This window comes from Heterocephalus glaber, unplaced genomic scaffold, assembly GCF_053883595.1.
Source record: "Heterocephalus glaber isolate CG9 unplaced genomic scaffold, H.glaber_assembly_v1.0 deba00001479, whole genome shotgun sequence".
NCBI classification, from domain to species: Eukaryota; Metazoa; Chordata; class Mammalia; order Rodentia; family Bathyergidae; genus Heterocephalus; species Heterocephalus glaber.
In genome coordinates, this window is record NW_028258316.1 from 22036233 (window position 1) to 22063004 (window position 26772).

At 41.4% G+C, this 26772-nt stretch overlaps 1 protein-coding gene and 1 pseudogene across 2 annotated transcripts in view; one reads left to right on the top strand and one right to left on the bottom strand.

Moving 5' to 3' along the window:
- Positions 1 to 2703: 2703 nt before the first annotated feature.
- Inip (INTS3 and NABP interacting protein) overlaps positions 2704 to 26772 on the top strand; it is a 30225-nt gene continuing 6156 nt past the window's right edge. The window contains exons 1-2 of one of the 2 annotated variants that reach the window (XM_013073916.3): positions 2704 to 3051; positions 4425 to 4505. In XM_013073916.3, coding sequence (XP_012929370.2) covers positions 4481 to 4505 — 25 coding nt within the window. In that variant the 5' untranslated portion in view covers positions 2704 to 3051; positions 4425 to 4480. The remainder of the gene's footprint in view (positions 3052 to 4424; positions 4506 to 26772) is intronic. The other variant, XM_013073915.3, reaches the window with a different exon arrangement.
- Positions 18288 to 26349, bottom strand: LOC101698097 (TAF5-like RNA polymerase II p300/CBP-associated factor-associated factor 65 kDa subunit 5L pseudogene; annotated as a pseudogene).

Here is a 26772-nt window from a genome sequence, read left to right on the forward strand (position 1 = left end):
GAAGTCCCTTTTCACCCAGCTATTCCCCTTCTAGGTATCTTCCTGAGAGAGTATCATATTACAGTGGTACATGCATACTCATAGTTATCCCCATCACTGACCACATCTGCCAAAAAAGGGCAGCTCAGTGGTTCCACTGCCTGCCTTGTAAGGGCAAGGTCCAGAGTTAGATCCCCAGTACCAAAAAAACAAAAAACACCACCACCACTACCAACAAAAAACTCTAATCCCCCTTCTAACAACAGTAGAGATACCCACAGAAGTGGCCACCAGTGTGGGAGAACTGATCACTTCTCTCACCTATCAAAGCTTATCATAGGGCCTTCTAGGAGAGCCTCCATGAAATCTCACAATGCTTAATCAAGATCCAGGGCCAGTGGGACCGTTCCTGTTCTTCACTGTGATGTGCTTTACCCAAAAAACAGTTCAAAACCTCATCCAACACCAAGTAGAGAATATCCTTTTACAAATCAATCAATCAATCACTGACAAATCCCTCTAAGGGAAAAAACATAACCCTAAACAATGAAAGTGTTCAAAACAATGCAACAGCGCTCTCCAGTCTTCCCTTCTGTTGTGTCTGGGGGTGTGTGTAACGCACCGCAGCTCTGCTGCTCTGCTGTACGAGAAGTTCACCCGGATTGTAAACTCAGCCCCAGTAAACGATTGAAGGGACTAAGTTTAAAGGGCAAACAAAGACACTTTATTTGAAAGAAAGAAAAGAAGCAGAGGGAGGCTACCCTGTGTGAGAGGGTAGGAGAACCCATGGGCCCTTTGTTCTTGGTTGTTTTATTGGGTGCCAGAGCCCTTCCCCCTACTTAGAACTTGTCATAACTTGATTGGTTCTCTGGGCTGTCATAGAAGGATCTTAGGGCCCTAAGACCCCTAACCCCCATGGCCTCATGTGCACATTTCTAAGTGGTTTTTATTTGATTTTCTCTTGCCCTGTCAGGCCCTATCTCAACAATTTATAGGTTGGTTAAAAGAGACCTTACATACAAGGTTGAGTTAGCAATTAAAGAAACATAGCAAGAGAATATATACATGTGTGTGTTTTTATATACTGAATAAGAGCTGTCTTTTTAGTGGCTGCTCCTTGTCTCCTTTGCATGTTATTGAAGGTGGGGAAGGGCGGCTAGGCTAATTTGGTTAGGGTGCCTTATCAGGCTTATCAGCTTTCTCTCGTCTTGTTAATAGCAGTAAAGTTTTTTATTTCTTTCCGGTCAGGATTAGCTAGACCCCTTCCTCTCCATAGACCCCTGTGCCCTACACTTCCCTGACTCCAACATTCTTTATTATTATTTTTCCTTTTTTTCTATTTCTCCATAACAAAAGGCTGAAATATTAGTTTAAAGCACCCCATCCCCACCCCTAGCAGTTTAACTTCTACTTAGGTGAAAAGCTAGCTAGCTTCCTCATTCCATCCCTCATTCCACTTAGGGCCCAAGCTCTGCCCCCTACCCCGGGTTTAAAAGCGGCTGCCCTAGCTCTTGGGGGCAGGCTGAAGTCTCTACTTCAGACTCTAACATGCTGCTGTACCTTTGCTAATAAATCTGCCCCTATTGGTGGTCTCTGGGTCTTTATTTAGCATTTTTATTGTTTATAATACTAAGACCTGACATTTATTGAGTACTTACTGTGTGCCAGGTACTATACAAAGAGTTTACTACATGCTGTATTCATTCACTTATTTTTGTTCCCATTTTATAGATGGCAGAATGGAGACACAAAAGGTTAAAGCAGGACTCAATATCCTCAAGTGTCAAAGCTGAGATTTAAACTCAAGAAAACTAGGTCCGGGGATTTAGCTCAGTGGTTCCGGCGCCTGCCGCACAAGCGCAAGGTCCTGAGTCCGATCACCGGTTCCACACACACAAAAAAGCTTATGTGTCATGCTTTACACTGTCATGCTTTACACCAAGTAGTCAACAGGAGCGAGCCTCAGAGGTAATGCTTCCTCCAGAGCAAAGGAAGCGTAAGAACTTGGCCCTTAACACCTGGCAGACCTTTGAATCTTAGTTCACTACTTAACACATTTCAGTCTTATACACAGCTTCAGAGAATGACAGGACCTGAATCGATGCACTGCAAGCACCTGGCATATAAAAAACAGTAATTGCTCGGTATGGATTAAATAAATGTTTCATTATTAAAATTATCTCAGCCATGGATCCATGCAAAACAAAAAGGGTGCATCATAATTTACTCTTGAGCATCAATTACTGGTTTCTTCAAGTTCTAAAGAAGATGCGTAATGGGTTTAACCACCATGAAACAGGTGACACATCAATACGTTTATAGCTTACTGCAAATGTGTAGATTTAGTGGGCTGCAAAGCAGCATCAGGTATCCCCTCTAGCAGCATCTTGCTATTTTAAGATGTATTGCACAGTAGTAAAAACTTCCGTTTAGAGTTTTCCTTGTGTATAATTTTGCAAACTGTAGATGAAAAATATTCCTGAGATTTGTGTGTATGTTTAGGAATGCAATTTGAGATGATTGTTAAAGCTTGAAAACCAGTCTAGCCTCCCTCTAAGGTTCAGCTGAGGTGGATTCCCTCAGTTGCACCCTGGATTCTCTCCAGGGAACTGCAAAAACTAAATAGCGAATCTCAGTGCTAGGGACCCAGCTACTCTTGGCCCCGCCCCTGCCTAGCCACCCCGTCCTGGCCCCGCCCCCAACAGTGCTGCCTGCATCTCCCATGAGCCTCTTCGGCTGCCTCTTTTCAGAAAGGAAACACATCTGCCCTGAAGCAGCCGTTAAAATGCGAACCCCTGAAATAAATAAATAAAAGGATAGATAGATACATAACTAGGTAGATAAATAAATATAAAAATAAAAATAAAATGCAAATCCCTTTGGACCGCGGCCTTAGGGTCCAAACGGAAGGCGGGACTTCCGCTCTCGGCTTACATCAGTCAGGAAGCGGAAGCGAGGCGGGGCGAGAAGGTTGTGGAGCTGGGGTAGAGGTATTTTTTCCTCTGCGGTCCCGTGGCCGTCTGGACAGCCGTGATCGGACAGTGCGGACCCCAGGGCGCCCTCCTGTCCTAGGTAAGTAGGACAGCCTGGCTGCGCCGGGAAGCAGGGTAGTGTGGCCCCGGCACTGACCTGCCGCTGCCGTCTTCGTTGCCACGGGGAAGCTATCTCTCCGCCGACCTTGCACAGAAGGCTTCTTGCTTTTCGCGTTTCCTTCCTCTCCCAGCCTGCTTTCCACCTGCGGGCAGGACCCGTCTGAGATGCCCTTCAGCCCTGCCACATCGCTTTCACATTTTGGCCCTGATGCCCTGCAGTCCTAAACCGGCTTCGTGCGCCCTGTGCCTCAGCCGCAGCAGACACCTGACCATTCATTTATTTAAAACTGGTGTCTGTTTTCTAGCCCATTTATCCTGGGCTCTCCTGAAAGAATCAGGTATCACTCCAGTAGAAAATTAGTTCGTTGCCTCTGAAGCACTGTTCATCACCCCCCCCCCCCATTTTTTTCCCCGATACTGGGAATTGAAGCCAGTCCCTTCTCACTGAGTTACATCTCCAGCCTTTTTTCTTTTTTACTTTGAGACGGTCTTACTAAGTCTCTGAATTGCTCAGGCTGGGCTAGAACTTACCATCCTCCTGCTTCAGCCTCCTAGAGTGCTGGGTATACAGGCGTGCACCACCATGCCTGGGTGGAAGCTTTTTTTGGTGTGGTTGCTTGAATAAGATTATTTTCCCACTGGGTTCTATGTTCCTTATTTTGGGATCTCTCTTTTCTCTCTCTCTCTTTTTAAATTTTGTACGGGGAATCTAACTCAGGACCTTGTGCTTTCGAGGCAGGCGAGGTGCCACTGAGCTAAATCCCCAGCCCACTTGGGATCTCTTAAAAAGCAGGAAGCGTAGAAACCAACAGCCTGAAGTGTTCTCATTAGCTTTGTGACAGTGGACCTCCAAATGTATAAAATGATCATAAATAAGTAAATGAACCATTTTCAAGTATCTTACACAATATATGGTGCAGAGTAGGTACTAGATAAATGTTAGGCTCCTTTTTACCTTTCAGCATACACAATGAATACTGTGTATATTTTTTTAATGAATGGAGAGGCACCATAAATGAGTGGTTTTTCTTCCTAGCACTGCAATCATATGGACAGTGTTAACTGTTGATATATTTGGTAGTACTTGGTAAATGCAACCTAATGTGTATTAAAATATATTTAATGTATATTAAAATATGTATTTAATGCATATCAATGATATATGTGATATTAATAGCTTCAAGAATATTTAAATGTTTGTGACCCTTTAAATTTGTGATTTAAGTCTGTGTGCTTTTCAGAGGTATCTTTTTGAAGAGAATAAAAAATTGTAAATGGGCTAGCTGTTCTTAACTTTTAGTTTACAATTAAAGTATGGTACATTTTTGATGTGTGTGCATACATTTTCTACAGGTAATGACAAAGAGCTGATCATTTGCATCTGAGCACAATTGAAACAAAATAGGAAGATGGCAGCAAACTCTTCAGGACAAGGTAATGCATGTTCTTAATTTCTATTATTACTAAGAACTTTTTCCACATAGAGTAAATTCATTTGAATTAGAAAACATTTAGTGTAGAGCAGTTACAATAGCCAGAACTAAAAAATGAATGGCAGAGTGAATCTCCAAATTTGAAATCAGCCCGATATTTTACCAGATATACAATATCTTTAATATTGTATCCTATATTTTCACTGGTGTTAAGATGATTCACGTTGTAAACCTCCGACATCTGTGTTTTGTTTTTTTACTTGAAGTCAGAATCACTTTTACATTGTCATCAGGCAATATTCATGTCTGTCTTCATTGTTCTGAAAACTTTCACACATTTTTCACCTGTGTTAAGATAGCTCTCACTGGGTCGGGGATTTAGCTCAGTGGTTCCGCTGCCTGCCTTGCAAGCACAAGGACCCGAGTTGGATCCCTGGGGGACCCCCCCCCCCCAAAAAAGATATCTCACCAAATCAAGCTAGACACGAGTTGCTTTTTATTATCATGTTTTATAAAAGTAAAATTTAATCTCTAGAATATTAAATCACACTTTATAAGTAGTTTCTTGTTTAAAAACTTGAAGTAGGCCTCTATTTCCTTATCAAGTCTGACTTTGATTTTTATGCAAGAGTACAATGAATGTTTAAATTGATTTATTACACATTACAGTAAAAGACACATTGCATTAATCCCCCTCAAAATACTCTCCCTCTCTTTGAACACACTTATCCCATTGTTCTTGTCACTTTCTGAAGCAGTTGTGGAAGACCTTTTTTGGAATGTCTTTAGTTGCACTGTTGTGGCTTCCTTGATGTCCTAAATCAGTTCAAAACATTTACCTTTCATGGTCATTTTTACTTTGGAGAAGAGCCAGAAGTCACATAGTGCCAGATCTAGTAAATGAAATGAATGAAGACACACCATAATATATATATATAATTTTTTTTTGTACTGGAGATCGAACTCGGGACCTTGTGCTTGCAAGGCAGGCAGCAGAACCACTGAGCTATATCCCCAGCTCAGCACCATAATGTTTTTATAAGCCTGCCTTTCTGTTGGATGGCACTTGACAGTGACATTCACCTTATTTTTTTATCATACCTTCTAAAGACACAAAAGGAGACATCCAGAACTGGGATAACTGAAGTAAGGAGTATTTTGAGGGGCTTAATGGCAATATGTCTTTTATTGAAACACATTTTTAAAAACTTAAACATTCACTGAAATTTTTAATCACCCCTTATATGTTTGACCTGTCATCGTTTTTTAAATTGTTTTTCTCTGTTCTGATCTGTTGAGTTTTGTTGTTTTTGGTTTTTGAGACAATGTCTTGCTGTGTAGTTCAGGCTGCCCTTGAGCTCTTGGGAATCTTCTTGCTTCAGCCTCCCAAGTGCAGGGATTACAGGCATGCGCCACCATGCCTGGCTGAGTTTTGGTTTAATCTTAGCTTTGTCTTAAATGTAATGAGATGGAGTCATAAAGTGTATACATATTTTATCTAGCTTCCTTCAATGCATTGCTTATGAGATTTATGTTTTGCATGAATCAGTCGTATATCACAATTTCTTGTGTGTAAGTACATCACAATTTATCCTTCTCTCTGTGAGCTTTGGGATTGTCTCAGTTTTGGCCATTGTGAATAAAACTCAAGTCTTTTTGTAGATAACACGTTTTATTTCTCTTGATAAATATCTAGGAAAGGTTAGTGCCAACCCTTTTCCAAAAATGTCCCATTTTAGAGTCCTAGCAATGTGTGAGGATTATGTTTATTATACATTTAGTGCTGTCAAGTCTTTTTAATTTTAGCTATTTTAGAATGTGAAGTGACATCTTGTACTGTATGAACTTGCATTTCCATGACAATGTACTTTTTTCCCCCACTCATAGACGTTGTAAATCTTCCTTCCTGAATGTTTGCTCATTTTCAAAAATTAGGTTATTTCCTTTGTTTTCAAGTTGTTTTGTTTCGTTTGATATGGATACAAGCCCACCATGGTCAGATAAAGCTTTTCTCTAATATTTCCTCCTAGTTTTGTTTGTCTTTGGATTTTTTTTTTTTTTGATCTTGTTCTTATCCTATATGTAATGTGTTCTTTTTTTCTGACTGCTTTCAAAAGTTTTTTTTTCTTTGTATTTCAGAAGTTTGACTATGATATATCTAGGGGTGGTTTTCTTGCTTGGAATTTCTTGATGTTTTTGGATCTGTATGTTGATGTCTTTTCACTATTTGGGACATTTTCATAGATTATTCAACGGAATTTTTTTTTTTTTTTTTGTCTACTGGGGATCAAACTCGGGACCTTGCACTGGCGAGGCAGGCGGCGGAACCACTGAGCTAAATCCCCAGTCCCAACAGAATTTTTTTTGAGATTTAAATTTTCCTTTTATTCTGGGACTGCTTTGCTTATATTTTCTCAATAGTTTTTCAGTTTATGTTTTAGATTAGATAATTTCTAATGCTCTAACTTAAAGTTTAATAACTATTCTGCCGTCTTCAATTTGGTGTTAATTCAGTTCAAGGAACATTTTGTTTCAATTATTTTTTTAGCACTAGAATTTCCTTTTGGTTATTTTCTTTTCTCTTTTGGTACTGGGGATCAAACTCAGGACCTTGCGTATGTGAGGAAGGCGATGGAACCACTGAGCTAAATCCCTGGCCCCCCTTTTGATTATTTTCTGTAGTTCATGTTTCTCTGTTAAAATGTTCGATTATGATGTGCTTATTTTCCTAGAGTCCTTGGACATATTTATAATACCTGATTTAAAGTCCTTGACTAGGGCTGGGGATTTAGCTCAATGGTTTTGCCGCCTGCTGCGCAAGCACAAGGACCTGAGTTCCATCCCTGGTACCAAAAAAAAAAAAATCAAACAAAACAAAAAAATAAAGTCCTCGACTATTGGGCCAGGGATTTAGCTCAGTGGCACCACGCCTGCCTTGTAAGCACAAGGTTGTGAGTTCGATCCCCGGTACCAAAAAAAAAAAAAAGTAAAGACCTCGACTATTTATTGCATCATCTGGGTCATCTTGCCATTGTTTTCTATTGACTACATATTTTTGCCTATGGGTCACGTATTTCTTTTTCTTTCTGTAATCAATGATTTATTATTGGATACTAGACATTGTAACAAACATTATAGAGACTCTGGATTTTGTTATTTTCTTCTGAAATGTGATTTTTATTCCAGCAGACAGCTTGCCTCAATTCAGACTCCAAATTTTTGTCTCCTTGGTGTTGGACAACAACTTAAATCTTGCTTCATTTTTTCAGCCTCCAGGTGCTACATTATTGTTGGACTCCTTCGAGTCTCCCTCATATATGTGTGAGAAAACATACAACAGGGAGAGAAAACTTTGGTTTATTTGCGTATATAGGGCTTCGTTCCTTCTACTTTTCCTCTCAGGTCTCACTCCTAGTTTTTTGTCCACACTTCTGCCCTCAACTCTTTGATATTTCAAGCTAGTAAGTCAAAGTTACCTGAGATCTTTGTGGATGGGGTGGGGGGTCTTTGTCAAGCAAAAAGCCACCAGTTCCTAGATTCAGTAGTTACACTTTCTCCCTCGTTTATCTTGGTCATTAATGCCTTCAAATAATGAATTTATAAACAAAAGTTTTGTCCAGAATTTATCTATTTGTGACAGGGTTAGTCAAATCAAATTACTCTGCCAGTGCTAAAACTTAGAAGACTGCTGATTCTGTTTTGGATTATTAATCGTATTTAGGAACAAACTAAAGATTACACAAGTTTTATAGAAGTATAATATAGATGCCAGTTTGGTGGCACATTCTTGTAATCCCAGAACTTGAGAGGCTGAGGTAGGAGGATCGCCACAAGTTCGAGGCCAGCTTGGGCTACATAGCGAGTTTAAGGCCAGCCTGAACTACATAGAAAGACCCTATCTCAAACAAAACAAAACAGGACAAACAATAAGTATAGGTTAAACATCCCTAATCCAAAAATACAAAATTTCCCCGTGTCTCAAAATCTGAAATATTTTTGTGTGTGTATTTTTTTTTTTGGTTCCGGGGATTGAACTCTGGTCCTTGTGCTTGCGGGCAGGTTGCAGAACCACTGAGCTAAATCCCTGGCACAAGATGTACAATTTTCTGGTTACTTTTCTTTTCAGTCGTTGCAGTAAAAACAGCCTCCCCCCACCCACCCCCCACCCCTGTACCAGGGATTGAACTTGGGACCTTGTGCTTTTGAGGAAGGTGGCAGAACCGCTGAGCTAAATCCCTGGCCCAAAACAACCATTTTTAATGTTGCCTTTGACTGATCCATAGTCAAATGAACTATGAAGCATCCCTAATCTAAAGAAGGTGAATGTAGATTAGCTACTGGGCTCTTTTTCTCTTTTGTCATCAATTTTGTTGGTATCATGGAGCTTTTGCTATTAAACACCAGCAGAGGGAGTCCATATCATGTTTTATAGACACATAGATTCTGAGTGAAATTTTTAAGTGTAAGTTTTTACTAGGATCTATTGTGTTTTACTTTCTTTTCTTTTTTTGAAATGGCTATGTAATTCAGGCTGGCCTTGAACTCAGTATGTAGCTAAGGTTAGCCTTGAACTAACAGGGGTTCTCTTGCCTTTGCCTGCAGAGTGCTGGTGTTATAAGAGTGTGCCATCATACCTGGCCTGTATTTTGCTTTCTAAATTCAATTATTTCTGGGCTGTTTATGTGGATAGCAATTACTTAATATGAAGACCGAATGTTAAGTGCTTTATTTATCTTAAAACAATAAGTGAAAGAACCATGACTTAAAAAAAAAAAAAAAACTCACCTATGCATTGTAATTTTTTAATGTCCTGGTGCTGTTGCAGGGGACAGACTCCCATTGGATTCCGTAAGCCCCCTTTAAGATCTAGCCCTCTGTCATACTGTAATGATAATCAGGATGTCCAAATTTCATAATCCTTTGGCAGTCACTTTATAGCATCCAATATAGTATGGAACATTTGGTAAATTCTCAATAATTATTTCACCGATAAGATACAACATTTTGAGAATTTTAATATGTAGAGGCAGATTGTCAAACTGTAATTTGGTCTTGGTACCATTTCTGTGTCTTTCACTGTGTCAGGGTCTTTTATTATTGGTAAACTTAAGGTCTTGTGATAGCAGTTGGATTGGTCCAACCTGATTTGAGAAAGATCTGGTAAAATACATGAGTACAGAATGTGAACTCTTTCCTGTGATTCTTTTATTTTATATTTGTCTCACAATACTGATAGTAGTAACTACAAGACCTGCAGATCAGGTAGTAGAAACTGATTTGGGCAACTTTGGATACTCTTTAACTGTGATTTCATGTTGCTGTATAGGAATGGATTGGCATAGCTCTTGGAGGTATCTTTTATTTTTATTTTTTTTGAGACAGGATCTCGCTATGTAGTTCAGGCTGGCCTTGAACTTAGTATGTAGCCCAGCTGGCCTTGAACTCACTGTGATCTTTCTGCCTTTGCCTCTGGAGTACTGGGATTACAGGTGTGTAACACGACTCCTGGTACTCCTGGGAGATATCTTTTTTTTACCTCAGACTCAATTCTGTCTTAAACCATCTATAATCCAGAGGAAAGCAAATTTACACTTCAGGTTTGTACTGAGGTATGGCATCACTACATTTGTCCCATAAATATTCTCTTAAAATTCTTGGCTGGGTATGGTGATGTAAGCCTATGGTACTAGCACTTTGAGAGGCTGAGACAGCAGGCTTGCCAGTTCAAGTCCTGCCTGGGCAACTTAGTGATTTAGCAAGATCCTGTTTCAGCATAAAAAAGGGTTGGGGATATAGTTCAGTGGAAAGGCCCTGGGTCCAATACTCAGGATTCCCAATAAATTAAACAAATAAAATCTTGTATTTATACCTTTTTTAAAGATGAAAGAGTATGAATGAATGCAAAGACAAGTTGGAATAGGTTTTTAAAATGTCGATTTCTTATTTCATTTTAATTGCAGAGGCAAATAAATTAGATTTCCGAGGCTAGAGCTGCTTTGTAGGCCCATGTTGAAATTGAGAATGAAACTGGGTCAATGCAGAATGTGATGTAAAGTAACCCGTGGTCATTTGAATAGTTAAGTAAGACCATGGGGCCCCCATATCCATTCATTGGCCAGGATTTTATCTAATTTGTACATTACAGCTAGAGTGATCCTTTTAAAAGAAAGATTATTTTGTCCCCCCACCCTTAATGGACCTAGATAACTTAGTCATCCTTTAGATTTCAGTACAAGTATCATGTCCTTTGGAAGCTTTCTCTGATATTGCTCCCCCCATATCCAGTCTAGGGCACGTGTATTCAACAGTCATTCCTATAGGGCCGGGGATTTAGCTCAGTGGTTTCACCGCCTGCTGTGCAAGCACAAGGACCTGAGTTCGATCCCTGGTACCAAAAAAAAAAAACTCACCAAAACCCCCCATTCATTCCTGTAGTAATGATTGTAATAAATGCTCACAGAATGGTATTTCTTTATTTCATGCTATTCATATTAGATTTTAATTATACATTCAATTGTATGATTGATTGATTGACCTTTTTTTTAGTAAACTGAAGATCATGAGTGATAGAATCATATAAAGATTTGCTTATAATGTTTTTTTTTTGGTACCGGGGATCGAACTTGTCATTTAGGCTGGCCTTGAACTCACTATGTAGCCCAGGCTGGCCTCAAACTCATGGGGATTCTCTTGCCTCAGCCTCCCGAGTGCTGGGGTTATAGGTGTGCACCACCACGCCTGGCTATGAGATCCTACATTAACCATCTTTAACACCCTCATACTTTTTTTTTTTGGTACCAGGAATTGAACTCGGATCCTTGCACTTGCGAGGCAGGTGGCAGAACCACTGAGCTAAATCCCCAGCCCAATACCCTCATACTTCTGAGAAAGAACACAGGCACAGTAAATTATAACAAGAAACTATCCTGGTACCGGAAAAAACAAAGAGACAAGAGACCATGTGTATTTTATTTTGTGTGTGTGTGTTTTTTTTTTGGTACTAGAGATCGAACTTGGGACCTTGTGCTTACGAGGCAGGCGCCGGAACCACTGAGCTAAATCCCCAGCCCGACCATGTGTATTTTAAAAAAACTCATGATGTGTGTAACATTTAGTTAAAGGTTATGTATGTATTGATACTGTTGACACCCTAGTTAGAGTACATTTGAATGAATCCTGATGGTGGGAGAATCTTAGTACAGAAAGTTACACTTAACATAACCAGATAGATTAATCTGTGCATTAAGTTTCAGATTTGAAATGTGATTATTAGTACCTGAGTGTTATCTGTCTATTTAAGAAAATTGTTTTTGGTCTTTTGAGATAGTCTCACCTGTGTACTTCATAGCTTACTGTGTAGCCCAGGCTGGCCTTGAACTTGTGGTGATCCTCCTGTCTCGGCCTCCTGAGTGCTGGGATTACAGGCATGCAACACCATGCCCAGCTCCCTTTCCTTCTGAAGTAGCTCTTGTGGCTGTTGGCTACCTAGGAATGGATATTAAGCTGCAGAATGTTATATATAAGATATAACCTTGCCTGAATTAAACTGTGAAATGAAAACTGCTAGGGGAAGCTATTTGAGAGACTCTTAGGAGGCAGAAATGGTTGGAATTGGTGATTAATTGGGTAGGAAGAGGGAAGTAGGGTGGTGTTGTTATAAGGGTAAAAAAAACTAAAGCTGGGAGGCTGAGGCAGGAGGATCATAAGTTCAAGCCCAGTGTGGGACTTGGTGACACCCTGTCTCAAAAAATAAAGGGCTGTGGATATAGTTCCATGAGAAGACCCTGGGTTCAGTCCTCAATAACTATCCCCCATCCCTACCCCTAGTGCTAAAACTTCAGTTTGTAGGTGGGATTGTAGGACATGAAGTGACAGAGAGACAGGTTTCATCCCATCTTTACCAAGGAAGGAACCTGGTGTTTAGAGGAGGTAAAGTAAACTCACCAAAGATTGTTTAATTCAGAAGTAAAGGAACTAATATTCAAATCCAGCATCTTGGTTCCAGAGTTTTTTATGGTGTCCCAAATTCCTTGGAACCCCAATTCAAAATGTTCAAAAAAGAAGAGCATCTTTCTTTACTTTTCTTTCTTTGTCTTTGATTACCTTATTTTTTGGTACCAGGGATTGAACTTGGTCCTTGCGCTTGCACAGCAGGTGGCGAAACCACTGAGCTAAATCCCTGGCCTGGTTTCACTCTTATTATTGCTGATGTTTCCTCTCCAAAAACCAGGGATCAGGTCTGTACAGATAATCTGTCTTTAGGATTCTTGGCTAATTTACCTCATTTCTCACAAAACTTACAGTTTCTACTTGGTCATTGGACCAGGGGATTTCATCAGCCATTGGGTCTTCTTTTTTTTTTTGTTACCAGGGATTGAACTCGGGACCTTGCGCCTGGGTCTCCTTTTATTTTTTATTTTTTTGGTATTGGGGATCGAACTCGGGTCCTTGCGTTTGCACAGCAGGAGGCAAAACCACTGCGCTAAATCCCTGGCCCTTGGGTCTCCTTTTAAATGGTTGTGTGTGTGTGTGTGTGTGTTTGTGTGTTTGTGCATGTACGTGTACTATCCTGATTGACTGGCCTGTTCTTGGCAAATGACCTGCTTTATTCTGGGACCATTTAGCTCAGCTACAGTCCCTTGCATATACCCTTCCTCCTTACGTGTACTGAAACAACGTACACACAGCCATACTTCATACACAGATATCTGCTGAATGAGAAAACCCCTATTAACACCAGACTAATTATTAACATAATAAGGCATTAAATATACTATTATGTACCCTTCTTTACAAGTCTCTTTTTTATGTACTTAACTTTTCCTTTTGTATCTCATTGTGAATTCATAGCTTGTCAAGGACTCAATTTATTCCATTTTGCTATAATTATTCTCTTTTTAATGCTGAAATTATGAAAGTCTGGCTTCTTATAGTCCTTATAGCACAACCCTGGACTTACCTTTTTAAAAAAAATAACAGGGGAGGGCCCGGGGATTTAGCTCGGTGGTTCCACCGCATGCCTTGCAAGCGCAAGTCCCCAAGTTCGATCCCCAGTACCAAAAAATAAAAAATAAAAAAATAAAAATTTAAAATTTTATTGGCACATTTTAGATATACATAATAACATTTATCATAGGGGATTTGTACCTGTACATGGTATATATTATTGCTGCTTTTTTTCTCATTTCCTCACCTCCCTTTAACCAAAAAAAAAAAAAAAAATTTTTTAAAGAAAACTTTTACTTAAAGTTCAACCTGTTTCTGAAATGTTACACAGAACCAAAGTAAACTTAAGGTTTTTTCCCTATTAAAAAAAAAAATTGAGCTGGGTATAGTGGCACATACCAGTGCCCTATCTAGCCTTCTGAGAGACTGAAGCAGGAGGATCATAAGTTTGAGCCTAGCCTGAGCAATTTAGTGAGATCCTGTCTCAAATTTAAAAAAAAAGTCTGGAGATGTAGCTCAGTGTAGAAGCCCTGGGTCCAATCTTAAGTACTGCACACAGAAAGAAAGAAAAAGACAGAAAGAAAAAGAAAAAAAACTTGGATTGGGACATAAGGCTCTAGGTTCAAGCCCCAGAACTGCCAGAAAACAAACAGACATTCAATCCAGCTACCCTAATATGTCAGCCTGGTATTTCATTTGAAAATTATTGATTGAGTTATATTTATATTGTTAATGTTTACAAGGTTCAGTACTTTTTTTTTTTTTTTTGGTACCGGGGATCAAACTTGGGACCTTGTGCTTGCGGGGCAGGAGCCGGAACCACTGAGCTAAATCCCCGGCCACGCAGTTCAGTACTTTTGAAAATGTCTCTTCAAATTTATAGTTCTAATTTTAGATAATTTGGTTTCATTTGGTGCTGAGATTGAACCCAAGGTATCACACATGGTAGAAATATGTTCAATCACTGAGCTATACTTCCAGCTTAAAAAAAAATTTTTTTAAATCCTTATATCCTGGTGTGGTGGCGCATACGTGTAATTCCAGTACTTGGGAGGCTGAGGCAGGAGGATTGTTGCAACTTCAAGGCCAGTCTGAACTACATAGGAAGACCCTATCTCAAAAAACAAACAAAACCCCTTATAACTTTAATATGAACTTCTTGCTTTTCCTCTTCATTTTCCCAGTTTAGTCTCATATACTTTGGAAACAAAAATATTTTTGTGAGATTGTAATTTTCAACATTGCTGACCAGACATTTAAAAATAATTTATAGCAGTACTTTACTATATTGGGTGTTTTGTCTGTCTAAAAATAATTTATGTAAGTTTATATACATTGAAGGGCATTGTAAAGCTTATATTTAAATGAATGTTATTAATCAGACCCTTCCCCCTGTAGTACCATGGATTCAACCCAGGGTTTTCACCCCAAGCTACACATTCAGCTCATTTTGTTCTATATTTTGAGACAGGGTCCCACTAAGTTGCTTAGTTGTCCAGGCCGGGCTTGAATTTGGGATCCTCCTGCCTCACCCTTCTCACATTATCTTTATGTAGTCATTTTGGTTTTCCTTCCATTGTTGGTTGCATTTCATATAATTTTTATGTATATATAATTACATTACTGACAGTGACCTTCCAGTTTGGTGACTCATTTTCTCATCAAAAGTTTAGACACTACTAGATTTTTAAATTGATTTTTAAGAATCTTATATTTTGGCTTTCTGGCCTTGCTGTACTTGGGACCCCACATGTGAGAGGGGCCCTAGGGCCCCTGCAGAGAGGGGCACCATGTGGCTCAGACTTCAGCTCTGTGACCTTCCTTGACTGTGGGCTGCCTATGGGGGACACTAGGGGACCCCAGAATCCAGGGAATAAAGTCCAAGACTTTTGAGGATGTGGCTGTGAACTTTATCTTGGAGGAATGGACTCTGCTGGTTCCTTTCTAAAAGAGCTACAGAAATGTGATGGAGGAAACCTGCAGATACCTAGCTAGCTTCAATAGGAAAAAAATGAGAAGACTAAAATGTTGAAGATGCTTCCAAAAATCCCAGGAGAAATTTAAGAAGTCAAGTGGTAAAGAGCTTCTGTGTACATAAAGAAGGTAGTCAATGTGCAGAAATTTTCTGCAAGAAAGTGTGTTGAGCCAGGGATTTAGCTCAGTGTTCCGATGCCTGCTTCGCAAGCGCAAGGTCCCGAGTTCGATCTCTGGTACCAAAAAAAAAAACCCAAAAAAAAGAAAGTGTGTTGAAGCCATTTATGTGAAGTCCTTACTGATCATTCATTCCTAAATATGCCTATTAGAGTTCAAACTGGACATATACCATATAAGTTTGTGATATGTGGAAAGAAGCCATATAAATGTAAGGAACGTGGACTAGGTGTGGTGGTGCACAGCTGTAATCCCAGCACTCAGGAGGCTGAGGCAGAAGGATTGCCATGAGTACAGGCCCAGCCTGGAATACATAGTGAGTTCAGGGCCAACCTGGACTACATTGTGAGACCCTGTCTCAAAAAAAAAACACCAAAAAAACAGAAAAAAAGAAAGAAAGGAGCATAAGAAAGCCTCCGGTTATCACCAATACTTTCTGAAGCATTAAAGGACCCATCCCAGAGAGAATATCTGTCTGTGTCAGCAATGTAGGGAAGTTTTTAGTTGTTCCAGTTCTTTCTGAAGATGTAAAAAAAAATTCACACTGGAGAGAAACCCTATGAATGTAAGGACTGTGATAAAGTCTTCACTTCTTCCAGTTCTCTTCAGACACATGAAGGGAACTATACTGGAGAGAAACCCTATTTCAGCAATGTGGAAAGTTTTCAGTTCTAGTTCCTTTAGAGGAAGTTACACTGGAGAGAAACTCTTTGTATGTAAGCAGTGTGGTAAAACCTTTAGTTATATAGGTAACTTTCTTTCTTTTTTTTTTGGTACTGGGGATCAAACTTGGGTCCTTGCACTTGTCCAGCAGGTGGCGAAACCACTGAGCTAAATCCCCAGCCCTTTAGGTAACTTTCAACTTGAATGAACTCCCAGTACAAAGAAACCCTTTGTAATTTACACAGTGTGGGAAAGTCTTCACATTGAAAGGATTCACAAGGGGAGGGTTCCTAAATGTAGAATGTGAGGCTGCTTCACTTTCCTGACCTTGCTTGCAAACACGAGAATGCATAGTGGAAAGAATCTGAATCAGTGTGAAGCATAGAAATGCCTCTGCAGTCATTTCTGTTCAGTTCACAAAGGAACACACAATGGTGGGAAACTGAATAAATGTGCAAAAGTCTTCACTTCACCCATATGTAAGAATGCACACTGGGTCAAAACCTTGTAAATGTGAAAAAAAATAAGGTTGTCAGTTGAAACAAGTAATTTCAGTCCCATGAAAATTCCTCAGGTATTGGAATATGATAAATGTAAGTAAAATGAAGAGCTTGATGCAAAGTAATTTATGTAGAATGGTCCAGAAAATATATAACCTGAAGGAAATGACCCAAGAATTCCAAGTATATACTGTTTTTCAGTGGCTCATACACACACACATCACACACATTCCATTTTTCTCTTTTCAGAATAATAGCTGTGTGTGTCTGTGTGTGTGTGTGAGAGAGAGAGAGATGGGGGTGTGGGGGGGGTGGAGTTGTTTGACCATGTTGCCCAGGTTGGCCTCAGTCCTCCTGTGTCAGCCTTCTGAGTAGCTGGGTATACAGGTATACGAACTAATGCTGATCCTCCTGCCTCAGCCTCCCAAGTGCTGGGATTACAGGCATGTGCCACCATACCCAGATTATTTTTTATTTTGAGACAAAGTCTCACTAAGTTGGCAAGGTACCCAGGCTTGACTCAAACTTTCAGTCCTCCTGTCTCAGCCTCCCAGAGTGCTAAGATTACAAGTGTAAGCCACCATGCTTAGTTTATGTTTTAAGTTTTTGATATGTGTTTTCTTCAAGTAAGACTTCTGTAGATTTTTAAAAAGGGTTTCTTAACTGTTTCAAGTAACCTTGAAAGATTCACAACTGTCTTTAATTTACTGAGAAAATATGTGCAAATATCCCATCATAATCACAGACTGTATCGTTTATAAGTTTGCAGCATTTTTCCACTGCCCTCTGTAGTCATTATTGTCATGTGGTTACAACTAAAAGTGTCCTCTCATGTAAATTTTATTTTTCATGCTTATATTGTTATAACTTTAACTTTTGAATGTAATTTGTCCTTCATTCATCATACCAAAAAGAAAAACCATGCTGCTGTGAGTGCCCTCTTGTCACAGGTCACCAGGAACATACGTTTTATCACATAGGATATAATGAAAAAACTGTTCACAAACCATAACTGACTGTAGTGCATCAGTAAGTGAATTCTCCATAGAATTTCTGACTGGAGGGCTGGGGATTTAGCTCAGTGGTTTCACCGCCTGCTGTGCAAGCACAAGGACCTGAGTTCGATTCCCAGTACCAAAAAAAAAAAGAATTTCTGACTGGATTGGTGTTTATTTTAGGGGAATCAGTTACTATTCAGTGTATTGCGGTATTTCTCTCTTGCATATACTACGGGGTGAAAACAGTTCTGTCTTTGGTAGTCATACTGTAACCACACAAGGTTCAGTTTGCAGCTTAGTGAGACCTCATCTCAAAATGTAAAAAATAATAATAAAGGCTGGGGATGTAGCTTAGTGTGAAGGCCATGGGTTCAATTCTAGTACTGATTACAAAAAAAAAAAAGGGAAAAGAAAGAAAAAATAATAATAACCTTTTCCAGGGTGTGGGTGAGAATTACAGTCCAGTAGGTCTCGAGAAGACATAAATGATCAGGGTTTTTGTGTTGATTAAAAGCGACTGTCTAGTTTTTGCTGTATTTGGTTGTCTCTGGCAAGCACCCTCCCAGGTATGACCTTCTCCTATAACTTGGGACTAGGGTATGCTCAGGAGCGGTTTGTGCATTCCTAACTAACTCTAGTGTCAGTTATCTATTTTTTTTTTTTTTGGTACCGGGGATCGAACTTGGGTCCTTGCACTTGCGCAGCAGCCGTCGAAACCACTGAGCTAAATCCCTGGCCTAGTATTTTTTTTTTTTTTTTTGCAGTTATCTATTTTTAAAAATAGGCTTCAGGGCGCAGCTAATCTGTAAGAGATAAGACTATGCAGGAACAGAGAGAATCTTCTGGGAATTAGGTCTCCATGCAAAGTGGGGCTTTTTTATGCTTTCAATAATAATTCTTACCTGGAAGGCAGAAATAATGCAGTGAGAAATTAGAAATGAATTAGAAACCCTAATTAATGCAAAATACCAGTCACATTAGTGAGAAGAGGGGAATTTTGCTCATTTTTATGATTCAGAATGTGTCGTTTTTACCAGTTTTAGGATGCATTTATAGGATGTCTTTTTGTCTTGATTCATCATAGTCGTTGACAAGCATTATTAGCTTTTGGAGGTATGTGACATGCCTCTGCATAAGACTTGGCCTTGCTGTGAGTGTGGAGCTGACTCCAGTCTTCTGAACATATTTTTATATATAAATAAACAAGTATTTCCTGTAACACTGTATTGGACAGTGTTCTCCATAAATACAAATGCTCCTTAGCCTCCCATGGGGGTTACATTCTGATAAACCCTTGGTAAGGTGAAACTGTACTTAATACAGCTGAACATCAAAGCTGACCCTATGTCTGAGCTACACCTTAAATGTACTCAGATCACTTTCGCTAGTCTCTGGCTGGGTAAAGTGGTCTAACACATCTGCTTTATAATAGTGTTTGGTATCTCATATAATTCATTGGATATAGTATACTTTCAAGTATTCTTAGACCCCCGGACAGGCGGCTGACCTATCTTCTCACTAAGAATGCAGTAAGATGCCATTTCAGTCCAAGAAATGGCCAGAACTTGTCCGCTTTAACAATCACTGATGTAATGCCCCGGCCAAAGTATTCAAAGTATTACAGTTACCTTTGTTCTCTGTGACAGTTGTTACAATCCCTTTTTTGTCAGAACAATCACTCAGGACAAGTTGGACTTGTGCTTCTGGGGCTCTGTCATTCATATTTGGCTCAGAATAAGCTGTTTTCTAAGGGTCATTATTTGGTGTTTACAGTGGCAAAGAATTTGGCTAAATTAAGTCTGTGTCCTAGGACATTGTGGAAGGCAAACCAGGATATTACCCAGGAGAAGTCTCCAAGCTGCACTGTTTGGGTGGCTGAATGCCTTATCTTGCTAGCTTATCATAAAAGGCAAGAAGAGAGAAAAGATGTTTTGATCAAAAGGGAGGTAGATGGTAAAGATGTGAAAAACTGTCAGCCTGGCCATAGAAGGAATCAGAAATCTAGGGTATGTCAAAGTGACCATATTTAGGAGAATAGCAATGGATAGAAGGAAGCCACGCATTGCTCATCAGGCAGCGGGAGAATGACCCTCCAGGTAGTGTTGAGATCTTCAGATCTGCCCCTGCCACCAGAGTGTTGTTTACTTAGATAACATGTTGTCTGGTGTGCTTAGTCTGGACCCAAGATTTCCCTTTCTCCCAGAACATTATGCTGCCAAGATCTCTAAGTTCCCTGAAGCTCAGAATTCCAAGTACCACAGCCAGTGCCAGGAGTCAAACCTGAAGACAAAATCAGAGATGTCCCCCTCTGCCAGGGCTAGGTCTCCTCTTCTCAGTAATAATAATCATAATAACAATTAAAAAATCCTATTTCTGTCATCCAGGAAATGGATCATCCCTCCTTTTCCCAGTTCCATCCCCACTTCCCTCCATGAGGGTGGCCCAATAGGCCATCCAGGGGTGCTGCAGAGGGCACTGGGCAACTGTCCTCAGTAATTGCCAGTGGCAGCGATTACTCATGTGTGGGGTGCCCAGGGTCTTCTGGGAACTTGGCACTGACCTCAGAGCATCCCACTTCTCATTCTTGAGTCCAGGCATCACTGAGCTGTGTCCCTGCCCTGTCTGATCTCAAGACACTGGGGCGGCATGAGGGAGGCCCCTTTCCCAGCCCGTCAGTAATTTGTTCAGCATGTCATGCTATGGCCAGAGGCCTCTCACCAAGGTCAGTCCACTCCCACCAAGGTAAGAATTGATGTTCCTGGGCTGGGGATTTAGCTCAGAGGTTCCACTGCCTGCCTCACAAACGCAAGATCCTGAGTTCAATCCCCGGCACCCCCCCCACCAAAAAAAAGAATTAATGTTCCTGATTCTCCTGTGTGATTCTGGTTACCAGACACAGGATGCAGGCCATGAACTGCGCACTCAGGATGGTGCTCTTCTACCCACTGGAGGAGCCATGTGGTGTATCGCCAAGCACCAAGTTGTCCACAGGGCCAGAGGCCACTAGGCCACTGTCAGGGCTGTCCATGTGGCCTCTCAGCTCTTTTTTTTTTTTTTTTTTTTTGGGTACCAGGGATCGAACTCATGACCTTGCGCTTGCGAGGCAGGCACCGGAACCACTGAGCTAAATCCCCGGCCCCTCTCAGCTCTTTAAAAAGGCCAAATTCCACAGTTTCAATCCCTGCTCCTTGACAGTGGGAACCAATTACTTCCAGTTGGGAGATAAAGCAAGAGGGAGCGTGGGCCGTGGTGGCCTGTGAAGAGCTCAGTCCTCCACAGCCAGGTATCGTTGGTGGAGCCTGTGGCTAAGCAGTTAAGAGTGGAGTCTGACAGTACACATCCGCCAGGTGTCCTGCATATATCCTTAGTGGGTATGTCCGGTGGAAGGACCACAGCCTGGAGGTGCGGTCTTGGGACCTACTGGTGAACTACAGGGTATAGGGGCTGAGTCTAGGTCCACAAGGGGTAGGCACAGCCTTGGTACAGCACAGTGTTGGTGAAACTCCCCAGATCCCAGAACCAGATGGATGAATCCTCAGAACAGAGAGCAACCCTGAGCTGTCCGCGAGGAAGTGTGTGCTGTGTAGTGACCCATAGTGTCCTGCAGGATCTTCATCTCTGTGCCTGGGCTGTCCTCATCCTCCCATTCCTCCAGAGTATCACAAGCCAAGCGGATGTGCGAGGTGTCCACATGGTGGGGTTCTGACTTAAGCTTCCTGGACTGCAGACTCCAGAGTTTCATGCAGGAGTTGTCAAACCCAGCAGCGAGCAGCTTGCTATTGGGGTGCTTCTGCAGTGTTGAGCAGCTGCTCCATGTTGTAGAAGATGTAGAAGTGGATGGTGGTGAGGAGGGGGACCTGTTCTTGACATGCTCGATGGTCTCCTGTAAGACCTCAGCAGGGCCTCGTTCTGCAGAATGGGGCTAGGCACATCTGGGGGCTCCAGGCTGCTGCTCTCACTGATGGAAGAGCCAGCTCTGGCATAGAGCTGGTAGTCTGTTCTCAGCAGGCTGCACATCCAGGTAGATATGTAAGGTGAGGGTCTTGCACAGGGCAGTGTTGTCAGTTTGGAGGTTGCAGATCAAGTAGTGGTACTGTCTTCCTGGAGACAGACCATAGACTTGTTATCTAGGAATACATGAAGTTTAAAGTTGGACAGGATGTCTTGGATGGCCTGGGTGGTCTGCAGCTGGTCAGCATTCTGCAGGAACATTCCATGAGAGGCCTGTAGAAGCCTTTCACTGTGCTGTTTGGACCAGGTTGAGATGGAGGTAGACAAAGAGGGTAGAAGAGAGGCATAACTGAAGGGCTGTACTGGGAGTCAGAATTGGTGAGAAAATTCTGCAGCGGTCCAAACTGCACTTGGTATCACGTGGGTTCTGCCTGACAAGGGGCCTCAGACAGTCAGATTCTGACTGGATTGTAAGGTTGACCGCCATCTCCTAAGAAGGCTGAGACAGACGCAGGCCTTGCAGGGCCCCGTCTGAGCCCACCTACTGCTGACAGGTACTTGAGGTAGCAGGACACTGCTATCTGGACCTACCTGATTGGTGCACACTGGTTTCATGGCCTCTTGGCGCTGGACCACAGTGCCCATGGGCACCACTGCTCACTTACATGCTGCATCAGAGCCAGGCCCAGCCTACTGCGCCTCTCCAGTGTGCTCCAGCCCCCTCCAAATAATCATATAAATAAAAAATAATAACTAAAAGGTGTCTCAAGTCTTTTTTTTTTTCTTCTTTTTTTGGTACTGGGGATCGAACTTGGGACCTTGTGCTTGTGAGGCAGGCAGCAGCACCACTGAGCTCAATCCCCGGACTTCTGGCCTTAAGACACCCAGATTTCAGAAAGTCTGTGAGAAGAGTACTATAGTCTGGAACTCAAACCTTATCAGTATCTGCAGAAGAGTGATCTTCTCCATGGTGGAGTCTGGGGAGACATGGCCATTAAATGCGAGTGTGGTATTTAAAAATATCTGAAAAAGACAAAACATTTCTGCTCCTCAAGATAGTTGTTTTACCAGCCTTATCTTTAAAGCTGGGAATCTTATCTCCATTGTGGTTTAAAGAAAATGTTAACAGTGAATTAAGACAGCTGCACACAAAATGGTGTTGGGGTCAGAATTGTGGTACGCTTTATTTCTGCCCTCACTTCTCTACCCCTGCCAGACAGTTGTCATTTGTGATTCTAAGTCAGTAGGACTTGTAATTATATATTGCATTACTAATGATGTTTACTTAACAATATTTGACAAAGTTTCCGTTATTACATATGGCATAGGTTACTGTAACATTGCCCTTCACAGGCATAACTATCACAAATGTTAAGATAGCTGAGAATTTTCAGAGGAGCAGATATTTGAGGGAAATTATGGAACCTTCATGTGTTGGACCTGAAAGGAGCCTTTGAGGATTACAGTCGTCCTCCTTCTGAAATCTTTTTATTTGTTACTGGGGATTGAACTTGGGACCTTGCGCTTGTGAGTCAGGCGGCAGAACCACTGAGCTAAATCTCTGGCCTGTCGTCCTCCTTCATTTGTGGTTTCAGTTGTAATTTCAGCCTAAGGTCAACCATGGCCCAAAAATATTAAATGGAAAAGTCCAGAAATACAGTTTTTTTGTTTGTTTGTTTTTTTTGGTATGGGGGATCGAACTCGGGTCCTTCTGCATGCAAGGCAGGCAGCGGAACCACTGAGCTAAATCCCCGGCCCAATGTTTGTTTGTTGTTTGAAACAGGGACTCATTATAGAGTTCAGACTGATCTTGAACTCACTATGTAGCCCAGGCTGGCCTCAAATTAGAAGTGATCCTCCTGCCTCAGCCTCTCCAGTGCTTAGATTACAGGTGTGTGCCACTATGCCCAACTAGAAATACACCATTTATAAATTTTAAATTGCACACTCTTCCAGGTAGTGCAATGAAATTTTGTGCCCTCTTGCCAGGGAAGTGAATCATCCCTTTCGTCCCCATTATCCATGCTACATGTGCTACCTACCTGTTGATCCCTTAGGCTTTTGGGTTATCTGATCAACTCTCTTGGTATTTAGGGTTTGGTGCTGTCCGAAGTTCCAGGTATCCACTTGAATGTCTTGCAGGGTATTCCTTTTGGTGGGGTGGGTACTGTACTTTAGTCCTTTATTTAACATGGATTAATTTGCCTACCTTTAGAGACTTTACACAAACTACCCTAGACAAGTAACAGCTGTTTATCAGGTGGTGATACTTTATAGAGTCTGACACGGAGACCCTGGGAGGAATTTTTCATTGATTGCAACTTTAATATTTCCTACTACTGTTCTTTTTTTTTTTTTTTTTTAACTGAATCTTATGGTAGGGAAACATCTTACTGTCCTTTAGAAATGACCAGTTAGTTGTGTAAGTAGTACATTCTTAGGATTTGGCTGTTGTGATATTATGGTATAATACATATTTGGTCTTTGACTGTGGTTCCTGGTGTAGAGCTCCTAAAACCCCCAACTTACAAGGGTCGAGGTGCAAACTTTCACAAATTTGAATAGATGCTGCAATACAGACATTCATAGATGCGAACAAATCATGGAAATAGCTCACTTGTTTACCTTACCATTTTAAGGTAACTATAAAAGTAAAAATAGTTTACTGACAATATTTTTGTGTGTGTTTGGCTTTTTTATGCTTTACAGTGTTTGTGTTCAAGGTGTGTAAGACTCACTTTGTTGGACTTATGAATGAATCCGACTTACTCCTGAATGGAACTCATTTGTAAGTGTAATTTCCTGAGTAATGGGGAACTGGAAGAATCTTATTCTGCTAGTTGGTCTTTGACAACAGTTCCTGTGACTCTTGGTGGGCTCCTGGGTGCCTCTGCATGGGGGCCAGTTGCCAGAGGAACCAGCTATGTGATCAGAGGGTTGGAACTTTGGTGTATGAAGGATGAAAGTTGAGTTGATCACCAGTGGTTTAATCAGTCACGCCTGTGTAAGGAAGCCTCTGTAAATCCCAGAAGGACATGGTTCATATGAGGATCTGGACGCTGAACATGTGACAGTCCCTGGAGGATGGCATGACAGAGAGACATGGAAGCTCTAATTCCCTTTCCACATGTCCTGCCTGATCCACCTCTTTATGTAGCTGTTTGTCTCTGACCTTTGTAAAAATCCTTTATTAATAAACTAGTAAATTTAAGGGAAGTGTTTTCCTGAGTTCTTCTGTGAGACATTCTACCAAATTAAAGGAGGGGGCTTGTGGGAGCCCCGATTTATAGCTAGGATGTCAGAAGTGTAGGTGACCATCTACTACTTGCCATTGGTGTCCAAAGTGAGTGGCAGTCATGTGGCCTCAGCCTTGTGGGATTTGACGCTACTGGAGAATTGCTTCTCCTGTGGAGAAAAATCCTCACACATCTAGGGTGAGAAGTGTTGTATTGAGTGAGAATAGAGAATAATACATACAGTTTGGTTTTTCCTGTTTCTCAAAGCTGTATTAAATCTTTGCTTACATAGAAGACTTCTGAGACATTCCTGTCTGTGAGGGTGGATCAGCAAGTAATGATGTGTGCCATGGAAGGCCCTATGGATATTCATCCCCAAGAAGACTTAACTAAGAAGAGATGGAGGAAAAGAGGGCTTAGAATTAGGATGAAGAATCACCCAAAAGGCTCATAAAACCATCTCTCAGAAGTACCAGAATGTACTGTAAATTATTCAAAAGGAGGAGTCTGCTACCAGTATTACTAGAAATTGGTGACATCATTAGTGTGCAGAGCAGGGAAATGGGCAAAAGTCAGTGGTGCACACCTATAATCCCAGCTACTCAGGAGGCTGAGGCAGGAAGATCCTAAGTTCGAGGCCAGCCAGGGCTGCATAGTGAGACCCTGTCTCAAAAAAAAAAAGAATTAAGAAGCTGGAGATGTAGTTCAGTAGTAGAGCACCCCAGAGTTCGATTCCCAGTACTGTACCACAAAAGAAAGAAAATGGGAGATGACAAATTCTTAAAATGGACTTGGCACAGAAACACGTTTTGCCCCCAATCCTGTCCATAGCCAGCAAGGCAATGTCCAATTTAAGAGGTTTAGTTGAAAACACTGCATTTTAGGTGATCCCTGCGTTCACTCCCAGGCACTGTGCCACTCTCCAACCTCCAAGGCAAACCCAACCCAACCCGACCCGATCCATCCCCACCCCACCCCAAACCAACCCCAGTGCAACCCCCAAACAAACTGCAAGCCTCAGCTACTTCTAGCTCAGGTCAGTCTCAGCACAAATGCACCTTGTACACCCTGCACCATCCCTGGGAGATCTGCCCCTCCTACCACTTCTTCCTCTTCATGGTCAGTACATAATTCTCAGAATCCCTCACATGGCTGCCTGTTCTGGTTGCTTCGGTCTTCTCCGCTCATTCATTCTTCCAGCCTAGTGATTATTGTCTCCAGAGCTGGAGACCCCCTCTCCCCTGTTCTCTTTTTTAGTCCTTTAATCCTTCTGTTTTTTCCTGTAATAGGGATCAGAAATGTAACTGTCTACAGATAATATGAACTCATCCTAATGCTAAGGACGTAACAAGTTGCCCAGCTAAAGGGGAGAACTATTCCTTCGTTCCAGTTGCCGCCATGGGGGCGTACAGATCCCTTGTTGCCAGATCCCAGATGTTTCCAGAGGACTAGGAATCTGAGGGTTTAGTGTGCACTCAGAGTTTAGATGTTGCCATTTAATTCATGTTTTTCAAACATGATGCTACTCTTTTCAGGATTTGAAACCCCTGCTCTAGATCTTGTGTAAGTTTGAAGGTCAGAGTTGTCGCAGTCTTAAGTATTTGATAAGATAAAAGAGGCATCTCTTGTGTTGTCAGTATCAGAATTGCTTTCTGGTCAGTTGCAATTGTTTGACATCTTTCTTGAAGATTATGTGTCATTTCTGAATGAAAGCAGTTAAGAAAAAGGAAATTGGGGGGGGCGGTACTGGGGATTGAATTCGGGTCCTTGTGCTTGCGAGACAGGCGGTGTAACCACTGAGCTAAATCCCTGGCCCAAGAAAT